This window comes from Arachis ipaensis, chromosome B10 (assembly GCF_000816755.2).
Source record: "Arachis ipaensis cultivar K30076 chromosome B10, Araip1.1, whole genome shotgun sequence".
Classification (NCBI taxonomy): domain Eukaryota; kingdom Viridiplantae; phylum Streptophyta; class Magnoliopsida; order Fabales; family Fabaceae; genus Arachis; species Arachis ipaensis.
The window spans coordinates 35,920,539-35,941,708 of NC_029794.2; the positions used below are offsets into that span (position 1 = coordinate 35,920,539).

Here is a 21,170-nt window from a genome sequence, read left to right on the forward strand (position 1 = left end):
ATACTGGTTCGAATTCCGTCTTATACATACAGTAATTTATTGACCAGCGACAGACCCTTAAATGGAACTCAGATCCGCGACGGATTAATTCTTAACCTATTGAGTTGGAGAATACCGTGTACAAAAAAAAAAATTATAATAATACTAGCCCATTGAAAAAGAAGATAGTTTTTGGACTATTGATAATTGCTAGTGTTAGTAAGTAGCCCATTAAAAATAATACTAGTCCATTTTTATCTCAATTAAAATAGTAAGTAATCCATTTGTCTATGTTTTAATTAAAATTTTAATTAAAATCCTGTTTTCTATCGCATCAGTCCATCAGAGCGTACTCTTCTCCTTTATTGTCGTGAATTAGTGTACTTTTTAACTTCCCCTTCAATTCTCTTTTTAGTATTTACACTAATTCTCTTTTTTAGTATTTAAATTTACAGATATTTTTTTTAAATTCACCTTGAAGTGACACGTGTATAGTTTATGAAATACAGATATTTTGTTGAGTTGTTGTGTCTATGTGTATCTCTTTTTTTTTATCAGCAAAAAATAGACACTATATAATTTTATTGCACTAGAAAAAAGATACTAAAAAATATATTATGAAATTCTGTTTGTAGTCAATTATATCTGGTAAAGGATTTATATTTATTCTAGATTTTTAAGAAAAATGGAACAATTCTATTCAGTAGGAACAAAAAAAAAAAAGTAGAACTATTTTATTCTATATCGGATAAATAACAATACGCAATAGTGGTGTGAGAGGACGTTGACCAAATGAATAAAAAAAAGATAATTATTACAAACAGGTTCTTTGAATGATAAAAAAAAGACACATTTTAGACACGACACTCATCGACACGCGTGTCTGCTGTGTCCAACCGTGTCTTAATAAAAAATAAAAAATTCTTTTTCGGACACACCTAAATACCATCACGTGTCAGCGTGTCTAGTCTTATTCTTAACAAATATTCTTAAAATAAATTTAGATATAGTATATATTATTGTTTATTAAAACAAAAATATTTTAAATACTTGATATAATTAAAATAAGACATTAAAAATAATTAAAAAATTCAATTTATATTTTAATATCAATAAAATATCAAAATATCATTACGATTTATCTAAAAAATACTTTATATTTTATATGTATGCGTGTCCCCATGTCATGTAAGATTTTAAAATTCGCGTGTTGGCGTGTCCTGTGTCGTGTCGTGTCTCGAGTCGGTGTCAGTGTTCATGCATCATAGTGTATAGCTATATTTTTTAGAGGAATACCTCACTCAACTACTGAATAGGAGTATCAACTTGTGGAACCCATTAGTGTTATTACTATCCATTAAGGTAGTATGATAAGGTGGGCTTTTTGTTTGAGTCGGATATTCATGGGCTTTTTAATTGTGAAAAACTGAAATTAATTGTCCAAAGCTAGAAAAATGTTATTTGCCAACAATTAAAAAAAAATATATATTTCCTCATTTTCAGCATTATATCCATGCATATTCCGAATTATTTCAACATAATTTATAACTTATAGCACTTGATTGTCTTAAGTTCTACTCAACTAATTAATTAAGTGACAAAAAGAAAAGAAAAAAAAATAAAGAAAGAAAAGAAAAAGAAAAGGTAGATCTACTAACTGGAGTAAAAATAAAATAAAATGAAAATGAAAATGCATCCAATTATCTTGGTTGCTTCTATGAGTACATGAGTGCATAATTTTGTAAGATTAGATTATATGGCAATAAAATAAAATAAATACTGTCCATATTGTTTACATTAATAAAGTTTACATAAAAGAATCAATTACAATGTGTGTTGTTCCCCCCTTTTATTTTTCCTTTATAAAGGTGAATGAGACATTACAACTGATAATACATGTAAAGTCTATGCTTAACAACCACATGCTTTAGGTGAAATTATGTCACCACCCTCCCCACCAAAACCTCCATGTATATGTATGTACACCTTTGACTTTTCATCCCAATCATATACCCTAACACTATTCTTTCTTCTTTACCATCCTCATTATTAGCTCTAAATAAACTTCACGCATTTTTTACTTTTTATTATAAATTAATTAAAAGAATATATTAAGTATATGAAATATGAAATTTGAATATGATTTAAATGATAAAATTTATTACACATTTAAAATTGATTAACTTATTTAGAGTGCATTTCGTTTGCATTTTTATTTTTAGCATTTTTTTATAATTTTATGAGAAAATAAGAGAAAATAGTACAAATAATAAAATATTTAATTATTCTGTTGGTCTTATAACTTTATTAAATTTGTAGTTATTAAGTCTTTATAATTTTTTTTCTTTTAATTAAGTCCTTACGCTACTTTTAATTTTGTAGTTAAGTCTTTTTTAGTGTAAAAAATGTAAGAATTAATTGAATATTTCTCCGCAAATTGAACGTATCCAAAATTAATAACCTAATTAGATCTTTAACCACATATTTTTTGAAAGAAATATTTCTTTAATTTTAATATTTTTTACATGAAAAGGACTTAATTACAAAATTAAAAGTAATGTAGGGACCTAATTGAAAAGAACAAAAAAGTATAGAAATCTAATTGTAAATTTGATAAAATTATATAGGGACTAACAGAGTAATTAAACCATAATAAAAATTTATTTTTTTTTCACAATTTCTGAAAACTGAAAATATTAAAATAAAAACACAAATTGAACAAATAAAACCTTCAGATTTTTAATACACATTAAAAAATTTTAAGAATTAAACCAACATTTTAGCTAATTATTTTTCCATAACTACATATATCTATATATACATACATATGGTGTATTAATTATCACCAAACCGTGATTTCAGAATAAGCATTGATACACTTCAATTTGTAGATAAAAAACAATGAAAGTAGGTAAATAAAATTAGTTTGCTTTGTCTTAACTATCAAATAATCAATTCCTATCTAAGTAAAAAACCACCGCAATACTATTTAGTGACATTTAGAATCGCACAAATGTTAAAAAAGAAAACCATCACAATATGTATGCTTTGTTTTAGAGTATATACTTTAATACTTTAATTTATAACACCCAATAATAATAGATGTTTGTAAATTTTCTATAATAACAATGCATAAAATTATAATTTTTTATATAATTAGGAGATTATAAACTACTGCGCATGTACCAGCTGCACTCATGTTCATAATACCTAGAATTTCGATTTAATTCTTAAAATTTTTTGATATTATAACTTTAAATGAGTCAATCGATTTTATGAAATTTATACTAAAGTTAACAATTTTACAATTTAAATCTTATTAAAATTTTACATTTTATTTATTTAATTTACTTTTTTTATTNTCTTCAAAATATTAAAAAAATTCTAAATCCTAAATCCTTAAAAAATTAATCGAAACTTTAAAAAATCATAAAAATTTTATTATTTGAAAAAATAGAAGTTCATATGTTGATCCAAAGAAAGATTAAGAATTATTGCAAGTAGTGTCAAAAGTTGAGGAGTTACTTAACAATGTCAACTTTTTTATAAGTTAATAGTTTATATTTATAGTAACTAAAATAGTAGTATCTATATAATATTAATCTTTTAAGAAGATATAATATATTTGATATTATTTTAATATCAACTTTTATTATTTTTCATCCCCAACTTTTATTATATTTGATATTAATCTTTTATATAATGTTTATGTCAATTTTTATTATTTTTCATCCCCAACCTTTTTTCGCATATAGAATTGTCCCTAAGGTTTAAGGTAGTTTTAAAATTGTCCTTTTTCGAAAGATTAATACCTTAGGTAACAAAAATGTCCCTCTTTTTCTTCTCACCTAAACCCCATCACCCCACCTGATTCCATCACCATCTGCATCACCCCATCGACTATCACCTCATCACCATCTGTTCATGTATCAGACAAAAAAATCCAACCTACATAAACAGCTACACACAAATCAACACCAAAACAACAATTCATCACCAAAACTATTGTCCCTAACAAGAAATAAGAAAATCATTATCATCATCAAAATTCAGAACCATCAACACAGCTTAGAACAAAAATTCTTCTTCTTCCATTAGCAAAACTCATATTCAATTACAATAACCAATAATCCCTGGTGCATGAAATTGGCTCCGCAGAATTCGCATAGATAGACTGGAAAGTATATCGGGTCATCCAAGTAATACCTGAGGTGAGTTAGGATCGATCCCACGAGGATTGTTGGTTTAAGCAAGCAGTGGACAGCTTGCAGATCTTAGTTAGGCGGATAGAAATTATAGTTTGTCACGAAAAGCATATAAAACAGATAAATAGAACGTTACTAGGTAGTTAGGAATTCAATGGTGATAGAATGGTTGAGGCTTCGAAGATGCTTTGTCTTTCCGGATTAACTTTTCTTATTGTCTTCTTCAATAACCTTCTGATTCCTTCAATGGCAGCCATAAGTGATTAACTCATGTCCTCTTATCACGTTAACCTCCTCTATTGCAACAATCCACCACGTTGAGATGACTCATGTCCTCTCATCAAGCTATCTCTAGGTTTTTCACTGTAGCAGAAGATGAAACTCTAAGCAATTCACTCCCCTTCACGATCCTACTCAAGGTGGCACACACAAGGTAGATCTTCCGGATCAGAAAGTACTGCTTCTCTGACTCTAGCCTTAATGCCACAGAAACTTCACGCACCCATAGTCAACGGGATTATATATCACATATCCAAAGTTGCTCAGAAGCTTTATTAGAATCCGCAATACAATCTCTAGCTTTAGTTCAACGCTATCCGGGTCAGGAATCGCACGGAACCCATGTAGAATAAGGGTGATTGTCACGTGTCACCCTCACATCATGAGATGAAGAACAATGTTGCATAAGAGAATAGAATCAGACATATTAAATGAAAACAGTAATATTATTGATCCATGAAACTCAGCAAAGCTCCTAACCTTAACCTTAGGAGGTTAGTAACTCATGCTGACTGAAAAATACAATGAAAGGTTTGAATGGGCAAGAGTGCTCTAACAAGAGTGAACTCTTGTATATATATACTAATATGCTAACTAATGATTACAGAAATAAGGTAAACTAAGTTGATAATGCAAAAATCCACTTCTGGATCCCACTTGGTGAGTGTTTGGGTTGAGTTTGAGTGTCTTCTACGTGATAGTGTCCCTTAGGGGCGTTGAACGCTGGTTAGGGATCCCCTTTTGGGCATTGGATGCCAGCTGCTCCCGTGTGGGCACTGGATGCCAGGAATAGGGCTGATGGCTGGCATTGAACGCAACTTTGGGCCTTCATTTCCAAAGCAAAGTATGGACTATTATATATTTCTGGAAAGCCCTGGATGTTAGCTTTTCATAGCCGTTGAGAGAGCGCCATTTTGACTTCTGTAGCTCTAGAAAAGCTCTTTCGAGTGCACGGAGGACAGATCCTGACAGCATCTGCAGTCCTTTCTCTGCTTATGAATCAGACTTTTGCTCAAGCTCCTCAATTTTAGTTAGAAAATATTTGAAATCACCATAAAACACACAAACTCAAAGTAGAATCCAAAAATGTAAATTTTTCACTAAAACCTATGAAAACTTAATAAAACTTAAACAAAACATAATAAAAATTATATGAAAATGATGCCAAAAAGCGTATAAAATATCCGCTCATCAGAACACCAAACTTAAACTGTTGCTTGTCCCCAAGCAACCAAAAACAAAGTAGGATAAAAAGAAGAGAAAAATACAATAAATCTCAGAGTTTTCAATGAAGCTCAATTTCAATTAGATGAGTGGGACTAGTAGCTTTTTGCTTCTGAATAGTTTTGGCATCCCACTTTCCATTGAAGCTCAGAATGATTAGTATCTTTAGGAACTCAGATTCCAGATGATACTATTGATTTTCTTAGTTAAGTTCTTTTTGATTCTTGAACACAGCTTCTTTAGAGTCTTGGCCGTGACCCTAAGCACTTTGTTTTCCAGTATTACCACCGGATACATAAATGACACAGACACTTTAACTGGGTGAAGCCCTTAGGATTAAGGGTGGGCATGGTTTGGATTTTTATAAATCTAAACTGGATTCACTTCAGAACCAGTTTTATGGTTCATGAAACCAAACCGGAACTGGATTGAAGAGAGAAATCGGTTCTAAACCTATTTGAAAAAACAAAAACCGGTTTTAAACGGGTTTTAGAATTTAAATCCGGTTTTACTTACAAATCGGTTTTAAATCCGATTTTTTTAAATCAAAATCTAAAATCCGGATTTCTTAACTAAAAATCCAGTTTTAAAACCAATTTTTGAAAATCTAGTTTTAAAACCAGTTTCTTCAACTAAAAATCCAATTTTAAAACTAGTTTTTAAAAATCCAATTTTCAAACCAGATATTTTAATAAAAAATCCATTTTTAAAACCAGTTTTTAGAAATTTAATTTTCAAACCATAATTGTTTTAAAATTAAAATTAATACTAAAGTCATTTTAAAGTGTATAGGTTCATTACAACTAAAATTTAGTTCTTTATAAATCTAATGACAATAGCTAATCTATATAACATTTAATCATTCTCAAAACATAAAAAAGATACCTCCAAAAAATCTCTCTAAAACAACAACCACAAAGTATCAAAAGATGCCAAGTTGCCAATAAAATCATCAAACAACCACAACCTTTGAGGAAAATATATCTGCAAATAACAAAATATACCTTTGTCATTTTAAAACAAATCTTTGAATGAAAGTATTAAACCAAATGAGAATATTAAGCATACCTAGTCATCATCAAGATTATCAATTGATGCCGCCATAGAACAAGCACCATCTTTAGAGGAAAATATATCTGCCAAGGGAATCAAATTAATTATCAAGTCTATATTTAACAACTTTTAATTGGTAACTAATACCTAAATTTTAAAATAGAAAGACGACAAAAACAAAAATAAAATAAAATGAGAAGAAATATGAAAAAAATTCTATACCTTGATCAACTTGTTGAAGAACTTCACCATCATCATCTAAAGCAGAGAAAAGATCTTCCTTAAGCCAATCTCCTATGAAGACTAAGGCCTCTACCATTCTAGATGTTAAGAAAATGCGGTATGGATCGAGGACTCTTCCTCCAGTACTAAATGCAGACTCTGAAGCTACCGTAGAAACAGGTATAGCAAATACCTCACGAGCCATATTTTCAAGAATTAAAAATCGGGTTGAGTTGACCTTCCACCAGTTTAGTATATCAAACTTATGAGAGTATCGCTCGCATTCTTCTTGTAAATATTTATCAAGTTTAGATCTTGTATTTGTTCTACGACCGGTTGCTTGTAGAAAAAAGTCCATGCCATGAAGATCGGTATTAATGTTGTTGGCTTGAACATCTTGCGTATCAGCTTCACTTGCTTCCTCAGAACTTTGGTATTGCTGATAAAGTAATTTTATGCACTTGGACAACTTTGACTTCAATTCGCCTCCTTTTTCTTCTCCAAATAAGTAATCCAAGAAATAATTGACATACTCAATCTTTGCCATTGGATTAAGTATGATAGCAATCAATAACAACATATTTCACTGAATCAGGATTGTCCCAATACTTCTCATACTTAACCCTCATCCTTTCTGCCATTGACATAGTACTAAAATCAACAGAATCACAAGAATGACAAATAAATCGTCCAATTGCAAATACTTCCTTCATATACATATCACTGGTAACATATAAGGTACCAAAAACACGTATAGTGGCATCACTGAACACTCGCAAAAATGGTACAATGGACTCAGCATACTCCCAGTCTGAATCAGAAGGAACACCTCTCCCTTTTCCTCCATTCATCTCTCCTATATAGGTATTATCTTTCAAAGCAAGCAACTCAAATGCTTTGCGATGCTACCTCTAATATTTGATAGGTAGAGTTCCACCTACTCTCAACATCCATGCAAGGTAAGCCTTTATATTGGATTTTTTCTAGTTCAACACACTTTTGAAACCTACTAGCTCTAGATGAAGAAGATCTAACATATTTTACTGCACTACGAATCCTCAAGACTGATTCATCAATCTCTTTCAACCCTTCTTTTACAATTAAGTTTATAATATGTGTACAACATCTCATATGAATAAATTCACCATTCAAAATAATGCTATTCCAAGAACTCAATCGCTACTTCAGATATTTAATTGCCGCATCATTAGACGAGGCATTATCAACTATCACACTAAATACCCGATTCAAATTCCAATTATTTAAACAAGATTCAATTGTTGCTTCTATAACCTCTCTTGAATGACTTGTCACTTGACAAAAATTAAGTATTTTTTTATGTAATTTCCAATACAAATCAACAAAGTGTGCTGTCAAACTCATATAAGTAAAATTTTGAATTGAAGTCCAAGTGTCAGTGGTTAGACATACTCTACCACAATTTGCCGAGAGAAAATCTTGCAACTTCATCTTCTCTTCAGCATAAAAGGCTCCAATGTCACGTGCTAATGTAGTCCGTGAAGGAACTTTGAATCTTGCTTGTAGGGCATGCACAAATCTTCGAAATTTTGGGCTTTCAACGAAGCAAAATGGTAGCTCTTCCCCAATAAACATTTCCACAAGTGCCCTTCGAGCCTCCTCTTGGTCAAATTTGGAAGCACTGGGTGAATTTAAAACACCACGCTCATCTATAGTCAATATGGTCATTGCTTTTCTTCTTTTGTTCGAATAATTATTAGGATTTTGCTTGCATCTTCTCAAATGACCACCCGTTGAGATGGTTCCATTCCCATATTGTATTAAGCTACCACAATATTCGCATTTAGCCTTCTTCTCAGTAGCATTCTCTATATCAAAATGATCCCAAACAGCTAACCGATTCTTACGAACACCTGACGGTGGAGAAGATGGTTGAGTGCTAGTGGACATCCCTGCTGCTTCAATATTACTATTTTCAGTCATCTTGCTTTGCATATAAAGAAAGGTGTACATAACTCAAAATTTGGTTCCAAACATGCTAAAATTAACACAAACTAATCCAAAGAAATAGCAGCCAATAAAGCTTCAGCATGATTCATAAACTAATCCATGTTCATATATCTTGCAAAGAAAACACGGCCCAAAGATTATGAAATTAAAACTTCATATTAAGAATGATTTCAGCATGATTCATAAACTATACACAGCCCAAGGAGAGACAAACAACTGATTGTACTAACTTAGTGTCTTGCATTTTATTAAAATAATATGATATTTGCAAAGAGATATATGAACATGGATTATGAGGCTATTTCACATAAACTTAAACAGTCTAAGCAAAAAATACTAAATTTTTTGCACGGAGCACGAGCCAAACAAGTCACAATTAGTTTGGCAACGAAATCATAAGATTGGTGAGGAACAACAGCAACTATACAAAAAGAGGATATACGAACTTTCTCTATATGAATCTGCTAAGAACCCAAAACAATATTAAATTTTGCAATAAAATATCTTGTTATATTATTTAGCAACCTTTCCCTGCTAAAGACTAAAGCCACTCCCTCATAGTAGAAGTAAAGCTTCGATATAGCTGATAAACCCATATTTTATGATATATTTTGTGCTCAATTTAAGTGGTTTATTCAATTCTTCACCCACTTATTCATGTAAATTGCATGGTTTTACTTTCCCTTCCTTATTATGTGATATATGTGAAAAACATGTTTCCTATGCTTAAAAACTATCAGTTTTAATTACCCTTTATTACTATTCGATGCCGTGATTTGTGTGTTAAGTAGTTTCAGATCTCCTAAGGCAGAAATGACCTAAAGGATGGAAAGGAAACATACAGAACTGGAAGGAAAGCACAAAATGGAGTTTTTGAAGAAACTGGCAGCGACGCAAACGCATGGACGACGCGGCCGCATGCCCAGCGCAAAAAGGCAGCGATGCGAACGCGTGACTGACGCGGACGCGTGCCTTGAGCAGAACGCAGATGACGCGTACGCGTGACCGAAGCGAACGTGTGACAAGGAAAACTCCCAGATGACGCGACCGCATGACCCACGCGGATGCGTAACAGACGCCACGCACCAGAAACTGCAGAAAACGCTCCCAGCAATTTTTGAAACCCTTTTTGGCCCAGATCCAAGTCTAGAAAGCAAAGGTTAGAGGTTATAAAGTGGGGGAATGCATCCATTCATGAGGAGGCCTTCAATTATTCACTTTTCATGATTTAGATGTAGTTTTTAGAGAGAGGTTCTCTCCTCTCTCTTAGGTTTTAGAATTAGGATTCCTTTTAAAGGAATTAGGGTTTCTTGTTATTTCAATTTAGGATTTCAACTCTTTATCGGGTTCAATATTCCCTTTTACTTCATATTTCTCTTTTTACTGTCAGATGCTTTAATGCTTTCCTTTAATTACTTATGTTGCCAAATTGGCTTATGAACTCTTTATGTTTAGATTGATTTTCTTAATTAATAATTTGAGGTATTTTAGATTTATAATTCTTATTTAGCTTTTTATATTCTTGGCTTTAATTGATTAACTGGAGGCTCTTGAGTTATTAAACTTATCGTTATTGTTAATTAATTTTTCTAATTGACTGGAATTCCACTAACTCTAGTCTTTCCTTAGGAGTTGGCTAGGACTTGGGAATCTAACTAATTAGTCCACTTGACTTTCCCTTACTTTTGTAAAGGTTAACTAAGTGGGGTTAAATTCAATTCTCATAAGAATAACTAGGATAGGACTTTCGAATTTTCATACCTTGTCAAGAGTTTATTTTATAGTTATTTATTTATTTTACTTGTCATTTAAATTACTTGTTCCTTACTTTCAAAACCCCCAATTTACAAAACTCATAACCAATAATAAGAACATACCTCCCTGCAGTTCCTTGAGAAGACGACCCGAGGTTTGAATACTTCGGTTATCAATTTTAAAGGGGTTTGTTACTTGTGACAACCAAAACGTTTGTATGAAAGGATGATTGCTTGGTTTAGAAACTATACTTGTAACGAGAATTTATTCTGAATTCTAAATCGTCAATCTTCCGTTCATCAAAATGGCGCCGTTACTGGGGAACTGCAAACGTGTGCCTTATTATTGGTTATTGTAAATATTTTTCTTTTAATTGTTTATTTGTTTTTGTTTTTCCCTTTTATTTCTATTAGCTACTATGAATTCTCACCCCTCTCGCTTTGAGTTTGGTTCTAATATTGTTGAAGGGAACGAAAGCTATAGCAGGAACATGCATCAAGGTCAGAGCAATCAAAGATGGATGGAACCACGAGGACTTGATCAACCCTTTAGGCAACAACACCCTCCACAGTATCACAACAGACGAGGACCACTTTACAATGCATACCAAGCTAATAGATATGGTGGACCACCTTGTAATTACCAACAAGCCCCACCCTGTGCTTATAGACCATCCTCTCAACGTAGATTTGAACCACCACACTCACAATTTCTTTTTAACCATTCACCACCGTATGACCCTTATCCACCACAATCCCAATCCAATTACTCCCGAGAACCACCACATTCTTATTTTGAACCCTCTCTCCCAACCAATGAACCCTCATACCCACCCCAACCTCCAATGAATGACAAACTTCGTGTTCTTCTTCAAGGGCAAGAGAGGATGCAAAAGGGCATACTGGAACTCACTACTGCCTTAACTGAGGTAGTAAATATAACAGCCTCCCGACATCTGAGCACTCAAAGTACTCCCATGGCTACATGTGGAGAATCAAAAGAAGAGCGTAGCATGAAGGAGACACTAGAAACTTCGGTGGACAATGAGGAGCATGGCTTTGTATTAGAACTAGTGGAGGAAGCCATGATAGTTGTAGAGGAAGAAGTGGTTGAAAATTTAAGAGATGCTGAACCTCCATGGGAATGGAGAACTGTAAAGGATTTCGCTGAGAAGTTCGAAATTGATACTAAAGAGGACAGTGCACAACCTCCAAAGCATATACCTTGTGAGGAATTGGGCGGAACAGACCAAGAAGTTGATTCTATAGGCAGTGATGATCATGAATCAAGCTCTCCTAGTCACGAACTCACATCCGCAACTGAACTCCTAGAACCTGAAGAACCTTATCCAAGTGAATACGAAGATGATGTCGAGGTAGATTTCTCTCAACCTCCAACGTATGACTTGAGTGACGAGGAAGACATAGAAGACTTTGATCAGGACACAGTTGCAGTTGAAGATTTTCGCAACAAAGTGGAGGAATTCACAGAAGAATACAAGGGAGTAGAGCTTACAGAACCACTAAAAACACCTATCCCAAGGCCATTACCACCTATTACAAGCTTCAAGTGGGTACAATCCTTAACCTTTATCTTTACCTTTCCACTTGAATATGGTTTGCTTGAAACAGATGGCCAGCTTAGAACTCTCTGCGGCTTTAAGAGCAAGAGGGAAATGGCTCGTACTCAGAGCTGGTGTGCAAGATTCAATAAGGTTCCACGCTTCAATTCGAAGTGCGCAGATTGGTACCAAGTTCAATTGAATGGGTCTCAGTAGGCGTTTGGTCATCTTGGTGAGAATACCATTCCTAAACCGCCCGGATGGAAGGATATAGGTCAGGATGAAGGCGGATTTAAAAGCAAAGTTTGGGATCCTGGAATCTATTCTGACATTCGTCACCCCGGGAGCCTGAGAATCTGTTTGAAGCTGCTCAAAAGCTTTACATGCCTAGTTTGGGACCTCGGAGGCTGTTGGCATTCCAAACATTGGTGGAGATTTCTGGATGAATTTAAGCACAAGCCACCATAACAGGAAGCTCATCAAATGTCCAACTTAAGGACTTTAACTAAAAGTGCTAGGTGGGAGACAACCCACCATGGTATGATCGTTCCTGTTTCATTTTTATTTCGTTTTGTTTATTTTTATATTGTTTTATTTTCGTTGAACCTGGATATTATTCATAGCATTTGCATTAGCATTGCATACTGCATAATTGCATAATTTCATAAAAAAAAGCACGCGACGCATAAGCGTCGCTGACGCGTCCGCGTCACAAGTGCATTAGGAAGAAAAGGAAAGTGAACAGAAAGTCACGCGAAAGCTTGGCTGGAGGCGTGCCTTTGGCACGAATTGTTCCACGCGACCGCGTCGCTAACGCGTTCGCGTCAGTTGTGAAAAACACCTCCCACGCGTCCGCGTCACTCACGCGAACGCGTGATCTAGAAATCGGCGTAAAAATCCAACGCCCAGAAATCTGGGCTGGAATCGTGCGGCTGGTGTGCGTTTAGCACAAAACGACCCACGTGTTCGCATCCTTGATGCGAACGCGTCACTTGCAAAACACCTATCCCACGCGAAAGCGTGAGCGACGCATCCGCGTCGCATGGATATTATGGCCCCCTAAATGGAGACAGAGAGTTGCGCTGAAACGACGCTGGAAGTGTGCGTCTAGCACAAATTTGAGCGACACGATCATGTGCATCACGCGTCTGCGTCATTCATCTTTTACCCATTCCATGCGATCGCGTCAATCACGCGATCGTGTCAATCACGCGATCGCGTCAATCCCATTTCACCTTAGCCACGCGATCGCGTGCTCCACGCGTTTGCGTGGATTCAAAATCACTAACCCCCTATCACGCGAAACCCTACCCGTCGCGCCCCCCATACCCCCTTCTTCTTTCTTTCTTCTCTGCAACCCACCTTCCCCAACCACCACCACCGCGCCCAACCACCCAGCCCCGACCACCACTGCCGGCCACCACTGTACCACACCACGACACTCCCCTCTCTTCTTTCTCCCCTTCTTTTTCTTTCTCTTCTCCCCTCCCGTCAACCACCACTGCCCCCTCCCCACCGCGGCCAGTAACCACCACCACGCCACCAGCACCGCCTCCCACCATTACCACCCCCCTAAACCCACAACCCTCACCCCCTTCTTTCCTCTCCCCCTCGCCTAACCCAAACCCCCAACCCGACCCTGCTCCGCCACCGCGCCGCCGTGCCCACCAGCGCCGCCGCTTCACTACCACCATATCTCTCTGCCCTCACCTCTGCTCTTACACATACAGGTTTCGCCGAACGCCAATTTCTCTTTCCTTCATAGTTAGTTGCTTATTTTTCCGATTATGTTCAAATTAGGCTAGTTAGAGATGCATGCTTGTAGTGGATTCTAGGTGGTTAGGTAGCTAGGATGTGGTTAGTGGATTTAGGTCTGATAATTGCGCTGTTCTTGCTACTTATTTTATAAATTTCACAATTCTGATGTTGCTGTGATGATCATATTGTTCATATGCTGTTCTTTCGTATTTCATGCTGCTGTTGAGACTGTTCTTTACTGTTCCTACTGTTTGTGTCTATTTGCAGCTTTATTTAAATTCATATGAACTGTTTTTCTTGCTGTTTATTACTTAGGAACATCCAATTTTAGCCAGAATGCTGCCCAATTTTCTGCAAATTGTTTCATTTTTACATTCAGGAATTGGTTTTGGCAATTTTCAATTTTGCACTACTTAGCTACAACTAAACCAATTCATGAATGCACGGGCCATCATTCTTTTTCCTTTCAATTTCCTGGTTCATAAATTGCACTTTTGATGATTCGATTTCAATTTTTGCTATTTCTATATCTATATGAATCATCATCAACCTGTTATCCTTGCTTGAATATGAGTTGATTATTCTTTAAATTTGTGAATTTCTTGTTACCTAGGAAACATTTATCATGCCACTTACTTTAAATTTCTTTCTCCTAACTCACTGCTTTCCACTTTCTAACCTCTTTTTCACTTTTAACCACTTTTAACTTTCTAACTTCTCCCTTTGCTTTTTAACTAACTCCTTCAACTTTTTAACTCATGGCATGATTATTGTTTTTCTTAATTAATATGTATTCTACTTATAATATATTTTGGATTGTGATTTCTCATCTCAGATTTTTAACTCCGAAACAATCCAAAATGTACATTTATTTAACTCTTTTCATTATTCTACTGCTCTTTTTGCCACTATGTGCTTATATTGCTATTATTCTATTTGCCTACTTGTTTTCCTACTTTGTTCTTCATTTATATCCTGGAATTTCTGCTTTTCAGGATGTCTAACCCTCAATGAAAAGGAAAAGGCAAGGCAACCACAAAGAGGTGAATCCTCTATGTCTATCTTGGACATTATGCATGATGACTCCTGGCGGGAAAAGCACTTTACCCCGCAGGAAAAGGCTGACCAGCTCCTCACTGCCACAGATCCGGTAAAATTTGCAAACAGATACTGTGAGCTGAAGTATCCAGTGTTTGCCACCTCCAGGAACCTGTACCTGGAGAGAACTCTGAAAATTCCAGAAGAACTACAGCAGTGCACCTCCGATCAGATAAAATAGAGAGACTGGTTCTTCTTGGAGAGAAACTTGACAGAGGTCAATGCTTCCTGGGTCAGAGAGTTTTACTGCAACTATTTCAAGACTTCCCTGGATGCAGTGCACCTCAGAGGGAAACAGATTTTGGTTACTGAGGAAGCCATTGAGGATATTCTGCAGCTTCAGCCTAAGTAAGATCAGCCTGACGGTTACCAAAAGGCTGAAGAGGATATGCGCTTTATGCGATTTGACTGGGATGCTGTCAAGCAGAGGATAGCCCTTGATCCTACTGTTCCATGGGTCATGGGAAAGAACACAGCAATGCCTAAGGGAATCAAGCTGATGTATCTGAATGATGAGGCTCGGCTCTGGCACCAAATCCTAAGGAAGTTTCAGGCTTTGGGTTACAGACCCCAATTCCTCACCGCTTCTAATGAGATAGCCACACCATCAGCTGCCCCTTCTTTATCTACTGCTGCCCCAGCTACCACCACTGCACCTCCACCTGCCTCAGAGCCCGTTTACCACCTCGTGCATCACCTATTTCAACAGCTGGACTAGATGGAGCGCCGCAACCGGCGGCGATATAAGCGATCTGAGCATCGCGACAAGCGACGCTATGAGCACCTCAAGTTGATGATCCGATCCGGCGGCGACATCCCCTCCGAGCCTGACACACCATCAGAGCCATCTGAGGAGGAGGCGGACGAGCATGAGGATGAGACACATGCACAGAGAGAGGCTGAGCAGGCAGGACCAGAGCAGGCTGCACCACAGCATGAGGAGCCACACCAGATACAGGCCGCAGATCCAGAGATTCCTATACAGTCAGAGCCTCCACTGCAGCAGACAGATCCTCCTACCCTCGTCTAGTCTGCAGACCTTCAGGCCACCTCAGAGACTCCAGTAGTCCATCCTTTTGGTGATGGCACTTCTTCACACCCAGCTTGAGTGAGCATCGAGGACGATGCTTTATTTTAAGTGTGGGGAGGTAGCCATCCCTGGCATATCTTTTTGGTGAACCACTACAGACTCTTTTTATCTTAATTTGTTTATTTTTCTCTATTTTTATCTTTATTTTTTATTTTTTAGTACTTACACATTGTTCTTTTGCTGTATTTTTACTTTATTTTTGCATTTTGCACGTTAGTTTATACCTTAGACATTTAGTTTAGTTTGCAATTCTAAACCTATTAGTTATAGGATATGTGGATTAATTAGTATAAAGTTTACCCTTTTAACATATAATAGTTGGGTTCAATTGAAAATAAAAGGAAGTAAACTAGAAACGTTAGTAAATTAAAACAATCCACACACCTTGTATATATAGCATTACATGTTAGTTAGTTAACAACATTTCTTCAAGGAACAACACTAAGATTTTAAGGGCCACCCCAAGATTTACATTGAGAATAATGAGAACTCTTAATTTTTACTTGCATGACATATATAACTAATATATGATTTTTGAGCTGGAGAACACACAGCCCTGTGAGTTTGAGCTTAATTGTATGGTTACATTCAAACCATAAATTTTATTCCTATGTGTTTTACCCTTCTTTTTTATTCTGATGTTCTTTACTTTGTTTTAATCTATATGTTCAATATAGAATATAGATACATACCAAAGAAATGATTGAGGTCATCATTTAAATTTTTCCTCACTTATCCCAAATTAGCCTACCTTTTACATCACCCTTGTTAGCCCCCTTGAGCTTTCTAAATCCCCTTCTGTTCTATAACCACATTACTAGTCTTAAGCAGAAAAACAAAATAAAAATCCCAAGTTGAATCTTTGGTTAGCTTAAGATAGATATTGTGTATTATTTAAGTGTGGGGAATTTTATGGGAACATGAGATGATCGAAACAAAGTAGGAATTTAAAAAAAAAAGAATAAGAACAAATTTGAGAAGCATGCTCATGTGAAATCAAGACAATTGAATTACCATGTGCAAAAAAAATTTTTTTTTTCAAGTATTTAAATAAAGGGGATACAAAAATTCTCCAATTGAAAAATAAAAAGAATCAATGCACATGGGACAAAATTAAAATTTAATGCATGAGTTTGCAATACAAAGAGGGAAAATTTGGGCAAATAGGTTAAGAAACTTTGATTTATAAAGTATGTATATTAGGTGACATCTTAGACTAATCAAGGATTCGCTTATTAGCTCACTTAGCCTTATACATATGCCTTCACCTTTACCTTGGCCCCATTACAACCTTGAAAAAGACCTCATGATTTTTGTATGTCTATATTCCATATTTGTTGATTGGTTAGATGAAGAACAAAGTTATAGAAAGTAAGGATAGAAAAAGAATAGAGTGATTAACCTAATAAACACTGAGTGATTAGAGAGTAAACACAAAATCCAGTGAGGGTTCAATAGCTCATCACCATATATCTTTGCTTAATTGTTAATTGTCTTGCAAGTCTGTAAAATATTTTTACCCATCTCAATTGTAAAGGTGCTTTAACATTATCTAGGGTCTGGCTATACATATATGATTCCTTGAGGATATGAATTAACTTAACTACATGTAACCTTTATATACATGTGAATAATAACTAGAATTGCATGACTCATTTAGGTAGTTGCATTTAGAGTAAATTGCATTGCATGAAATTCCACCACTTTACCTTACTCTTTATCTTGGATTTAGCATGAGGACATGCTATTGTTTAAGTGTGGGGAGGTTGATAAACCCATATTTTATGATATATTTTGTGCTCAATTTAAGTGGTTTATTCAATCTTTCACTCACTTATTCATGTAAATTACATGGTTTTACTTTCCCTTCCTTATTATGTGATATATGTGAAAAACATGTTTCCTATGCTTAAAAATTATCAGTTTTAATTACCCTTTATTACCATTCGATGCCGTGATTTGTGTGTTAAGTAGTTTCAGATCTCCTAAGGCAGGAATGACTTAAAGGATGGAAAAGAAACATACAGAATTGGAAGGAAAGCACAAAATGGAGTTTTTGAAGAAACTGGCAGCGATGCGAACGCATGGACGACGCGGCCGTATGCCCAGCACGAAAAGGCAGCGATGCAAACGCGTGACTGACGCGGACGCGTGCCTTGAGCAGAATGCAGATGACTCGTACGCGTGACCGAAGCAAACGCGTGACAAGGAAAACTCCCAGATGACGCGACCGCGTGACCCACGCGGACGCGTAACAGACGCCACGCACCAGAAACTGCAGAAAACGCTCCCAGCGATTTCTGAAACTCTTTTTGGCCCATTTCCAAGTCCAGAAAGCACAGATTAGAGGTTATAAAGTGGGGGAATGCATCCATTCACGGGGAGGCCTTCAATTATTCACTTTTCATGATTTAGATGTAGTTTTTAGAGAGAGGTTCTCTTCTCTCTCTTAGGTTTTAGAATTAGGATTCCTCTTAAAGGAATTAGGATTTCTTGTTATTTCAATTTAGGATTTCAACTCTTTATCAGGTTCAATATTCCCTTTTACTTCATATTTCTCTTTTTACTATCAGATGCTTTAATGCTTTCCTTTAATTACTTATGTTGCCAAATTGGCTTATGAACTCTTTATGTTTAGATTGATTTTCTTAATTAATAATTTGAGGTATTTCAGATTTATAATTCTTATTTAGCTTTTTATATTCTTGGCTTTAATTGATTAGCTGGAGGCTCTTGAGTTATTAAACTTATCGTGATTGTTAATTAATTCCTCTAATTGACTGGAATTCCACTAACTCTAGTCTTTCCTTAGGAGTTGGCTAGGACTTGGGAATCTAACTAATTAGTCCACTTGACTTTCCCTTACTTTTGTAAAGGTTAACTAAGTGGGGTTAAATTCAATTCTCATAAGAATAACTAGGATAGGACTTTCGAATTTTCATACCTTGCCAAGAGTTTATTTTATAGTTATTTATTTATTTTACTTGTCATTTAAATTACTTGTTCCTTACTTTCAAAACCCCCAATTTACAAAACTCATAACCAATAATAAGAACATACCTCCCTGCAGTTCCTTGAGAAGACGACCCGAGGTTTGAATACTTCGGTTATCAATTTTAAAGGGGTTTGTTACTTGTGACAACCAAAACGTTTGTATGAAAGGATGATTGCTTGGTTTAGAAACTATACTTGCAACGAGAATTTATTCTGAATTCTAAACCGTCAATCTTTCGTTCATCAATAGCTTTTGTTTCTTCTTCAACCACATAAGAATGAAAAATAATACAAAAAAGGGACAAAACAAAAATAGGGCGTTGGATGAGAGATACAAATATTCAAACAAGCTCCGAAAAATTCAATAGTCTCGAGTTAAAAAATAAGAGGATGGAAAACAACATGTAATAGGAGTAGCAGTCATAATTCCTCTAATCGGATAAGTTGAAATCCTAAATAACATTCAGTCAACGTAACATGCAGCAAAAAAAGTAGCACCAGAAATAGACGATACAAATTCAGGCATGAACAAAAATTTGGTCATATTTTACTTGTACAATAATAATCTATCTATTAAACACCATAATGCACAAAACTCCATCCTAGTGCATAACCTTATGCTACCCCGCAAGGAGAGAAGAAGAAAAAATTAAACCTGTGGTCGCTTGGTTAGCACCTTACTGAAAAGAAGTATAGTATCTATTATCTATCTATCTTTTGACAAAATATCTAGAATCTTGGAAGTGAAGGGGTTCGTTCCACCAAGAAACCCAACCACCTGTCAATTCTCTAACAAACAGTTCTATGCATCAAGGAGGTCGGAGCCCAAAAACATAATCCAATAACAAATTTGTTCATATTATAAAGAAAAGAAAAAATAAACTTGCATTCAAATCATACAAGATTCACAGCACAAATTAGCAACCACATAAAAGTAAAACATCCCAGCCCAGTTTCTCATCAAAACAGCACAGTTCCAGCAACAATTTCAGCAATTTTGCAATAAAGTAGTAAATTTTCACACAAGAAAACAATATTCAAACAATCTCGGCCCAGTTTCTCATCAAAATAGCAATTCCATCAGAAACCTAACAATCTAAAAAATCATCCTAACCTAACCACCGATAATCAACTAACAGCAACTAATCTAACTAAGCTAATTAACCAAAATCAACTAATTAACCAAAATTAATCAAACTTAATAAAAATAAAAAGGAAAATGGACAAAAACCTGGAAGCAGAGAAATAGAACAGGGGCTACTGCTTGTTCTGCTTGTTCTAGAACTGCTTGTTCTGGTTCAGTTTCACGAACTTTGTTGTGCTCCTGGGTAGAAAAACAAAATCTGCAATGCAATCAATTGCAAAATCAGACACGACAACCCGAAATTCCTCTAGAAGGAGAACGAGCAGAGGTAATGGTACTAACTCTGTGACCCAGTGGCAAGAAAAATAGAAGAATAACAAGTTTGGAAGGTAGAAACATCATAAGCAAACAAAGACTACGAGTATTAGGTAATGGTACTAATGCTGTGACCACACCTGTGACGGCAAGTCGGCAAGACGGAGATGGTGAAACCAAAGAATGACAACGGCAAACGAGAAAGGAGAAGACTGAAGGAGAAGCGCCGAAGGAGAAGACGCTACAGTTGAAGGAGAAGCGTCGAAGGAGAAGATGCAACAGTTGAAGGAGAAGCGCGACACCATAGTTGAAGCAAAAGCGCGATGTGTGAACTGTGTTCACCGAATTAGGGTTTTTCCAAATTTGGATTCTAATTCGGATTTGGATCCAGATATGGATTTAAGTTGGTTAAATGGTTTGGATTAAAAAACCAAACCATAAAATTGATGCAATATGGTTTGGATTTTTTTTAAAATTGGTTTTTTTAAAATGGTTTGGTTTGGATTGGGTTTAAAATCCAAGATTTGGATTTTTTTGCCCAACCCTACTTAGGATTGTGACTCA

General features: G+C 35.6%; 1 protein-coding gene and 1 long non-coding RNA gene across 2 annotated transcripts; both read right to left on the reverse strand.

Moving 5' to 3' along the window:
• LOC110268004 lies at positions 6,632-7,039 on the reverse strand. Its single transcript, XR_002356008.1, has 3 exons — positions 6,963-7,039; positions 6,756-6,823; positions 6,632-6,671 (listed from the first exon to the last, which is right to left on the reverse strand). It is a non-coding gene; the product is annotated as an uncharacterized LOC110268004 (long non-coding RNA).
• LOC107621627 (zinc finger BED domain-containing protein RICESLEEPER 4-like) lies at positions 7,541-20,648 on the reverse strand. The gene is made up of 5 exons (XM_021113871.1): positions 20,634-20,648; positions 15,197-15,202; positions 10,829-10,832; positions 8,394-8,928; positions 7,541-7,613 (listed from the first exon to the last, which is right to left on the reverse strand). The coding sequence occupies exons 4-5, from the start codon at positions 8,922-8,924 to the stop codon at positions 7,581-7,583; spliced, it is 564 nt and encodes a 187-aa protein (XP_020969530.1). The 5' UTR covers positions 8,925-8,928; positions 10,829-10,832; positions 15,197-15,202; positions 20,634-20,648; the 3' UTR covers positions 7,541-7,580.

Bases quoted from the DNA above. Each gene is read 5' to 3' on its own strand.
- LOC107621627 (XM_021113871.1), bottom strand. From the start codon at position 8,924: ATGACTGAAAATAGTAATATTGAAGCAGCAGGGATGTCCACTAGCACT. The intron at 7,614-8,393 runs GTATGTCTAACC...TGTTGATTTTAG, and splicing joins TCTCGGCAAATTGTGGTAGA to TACTATGTCAATGGCAGAAA.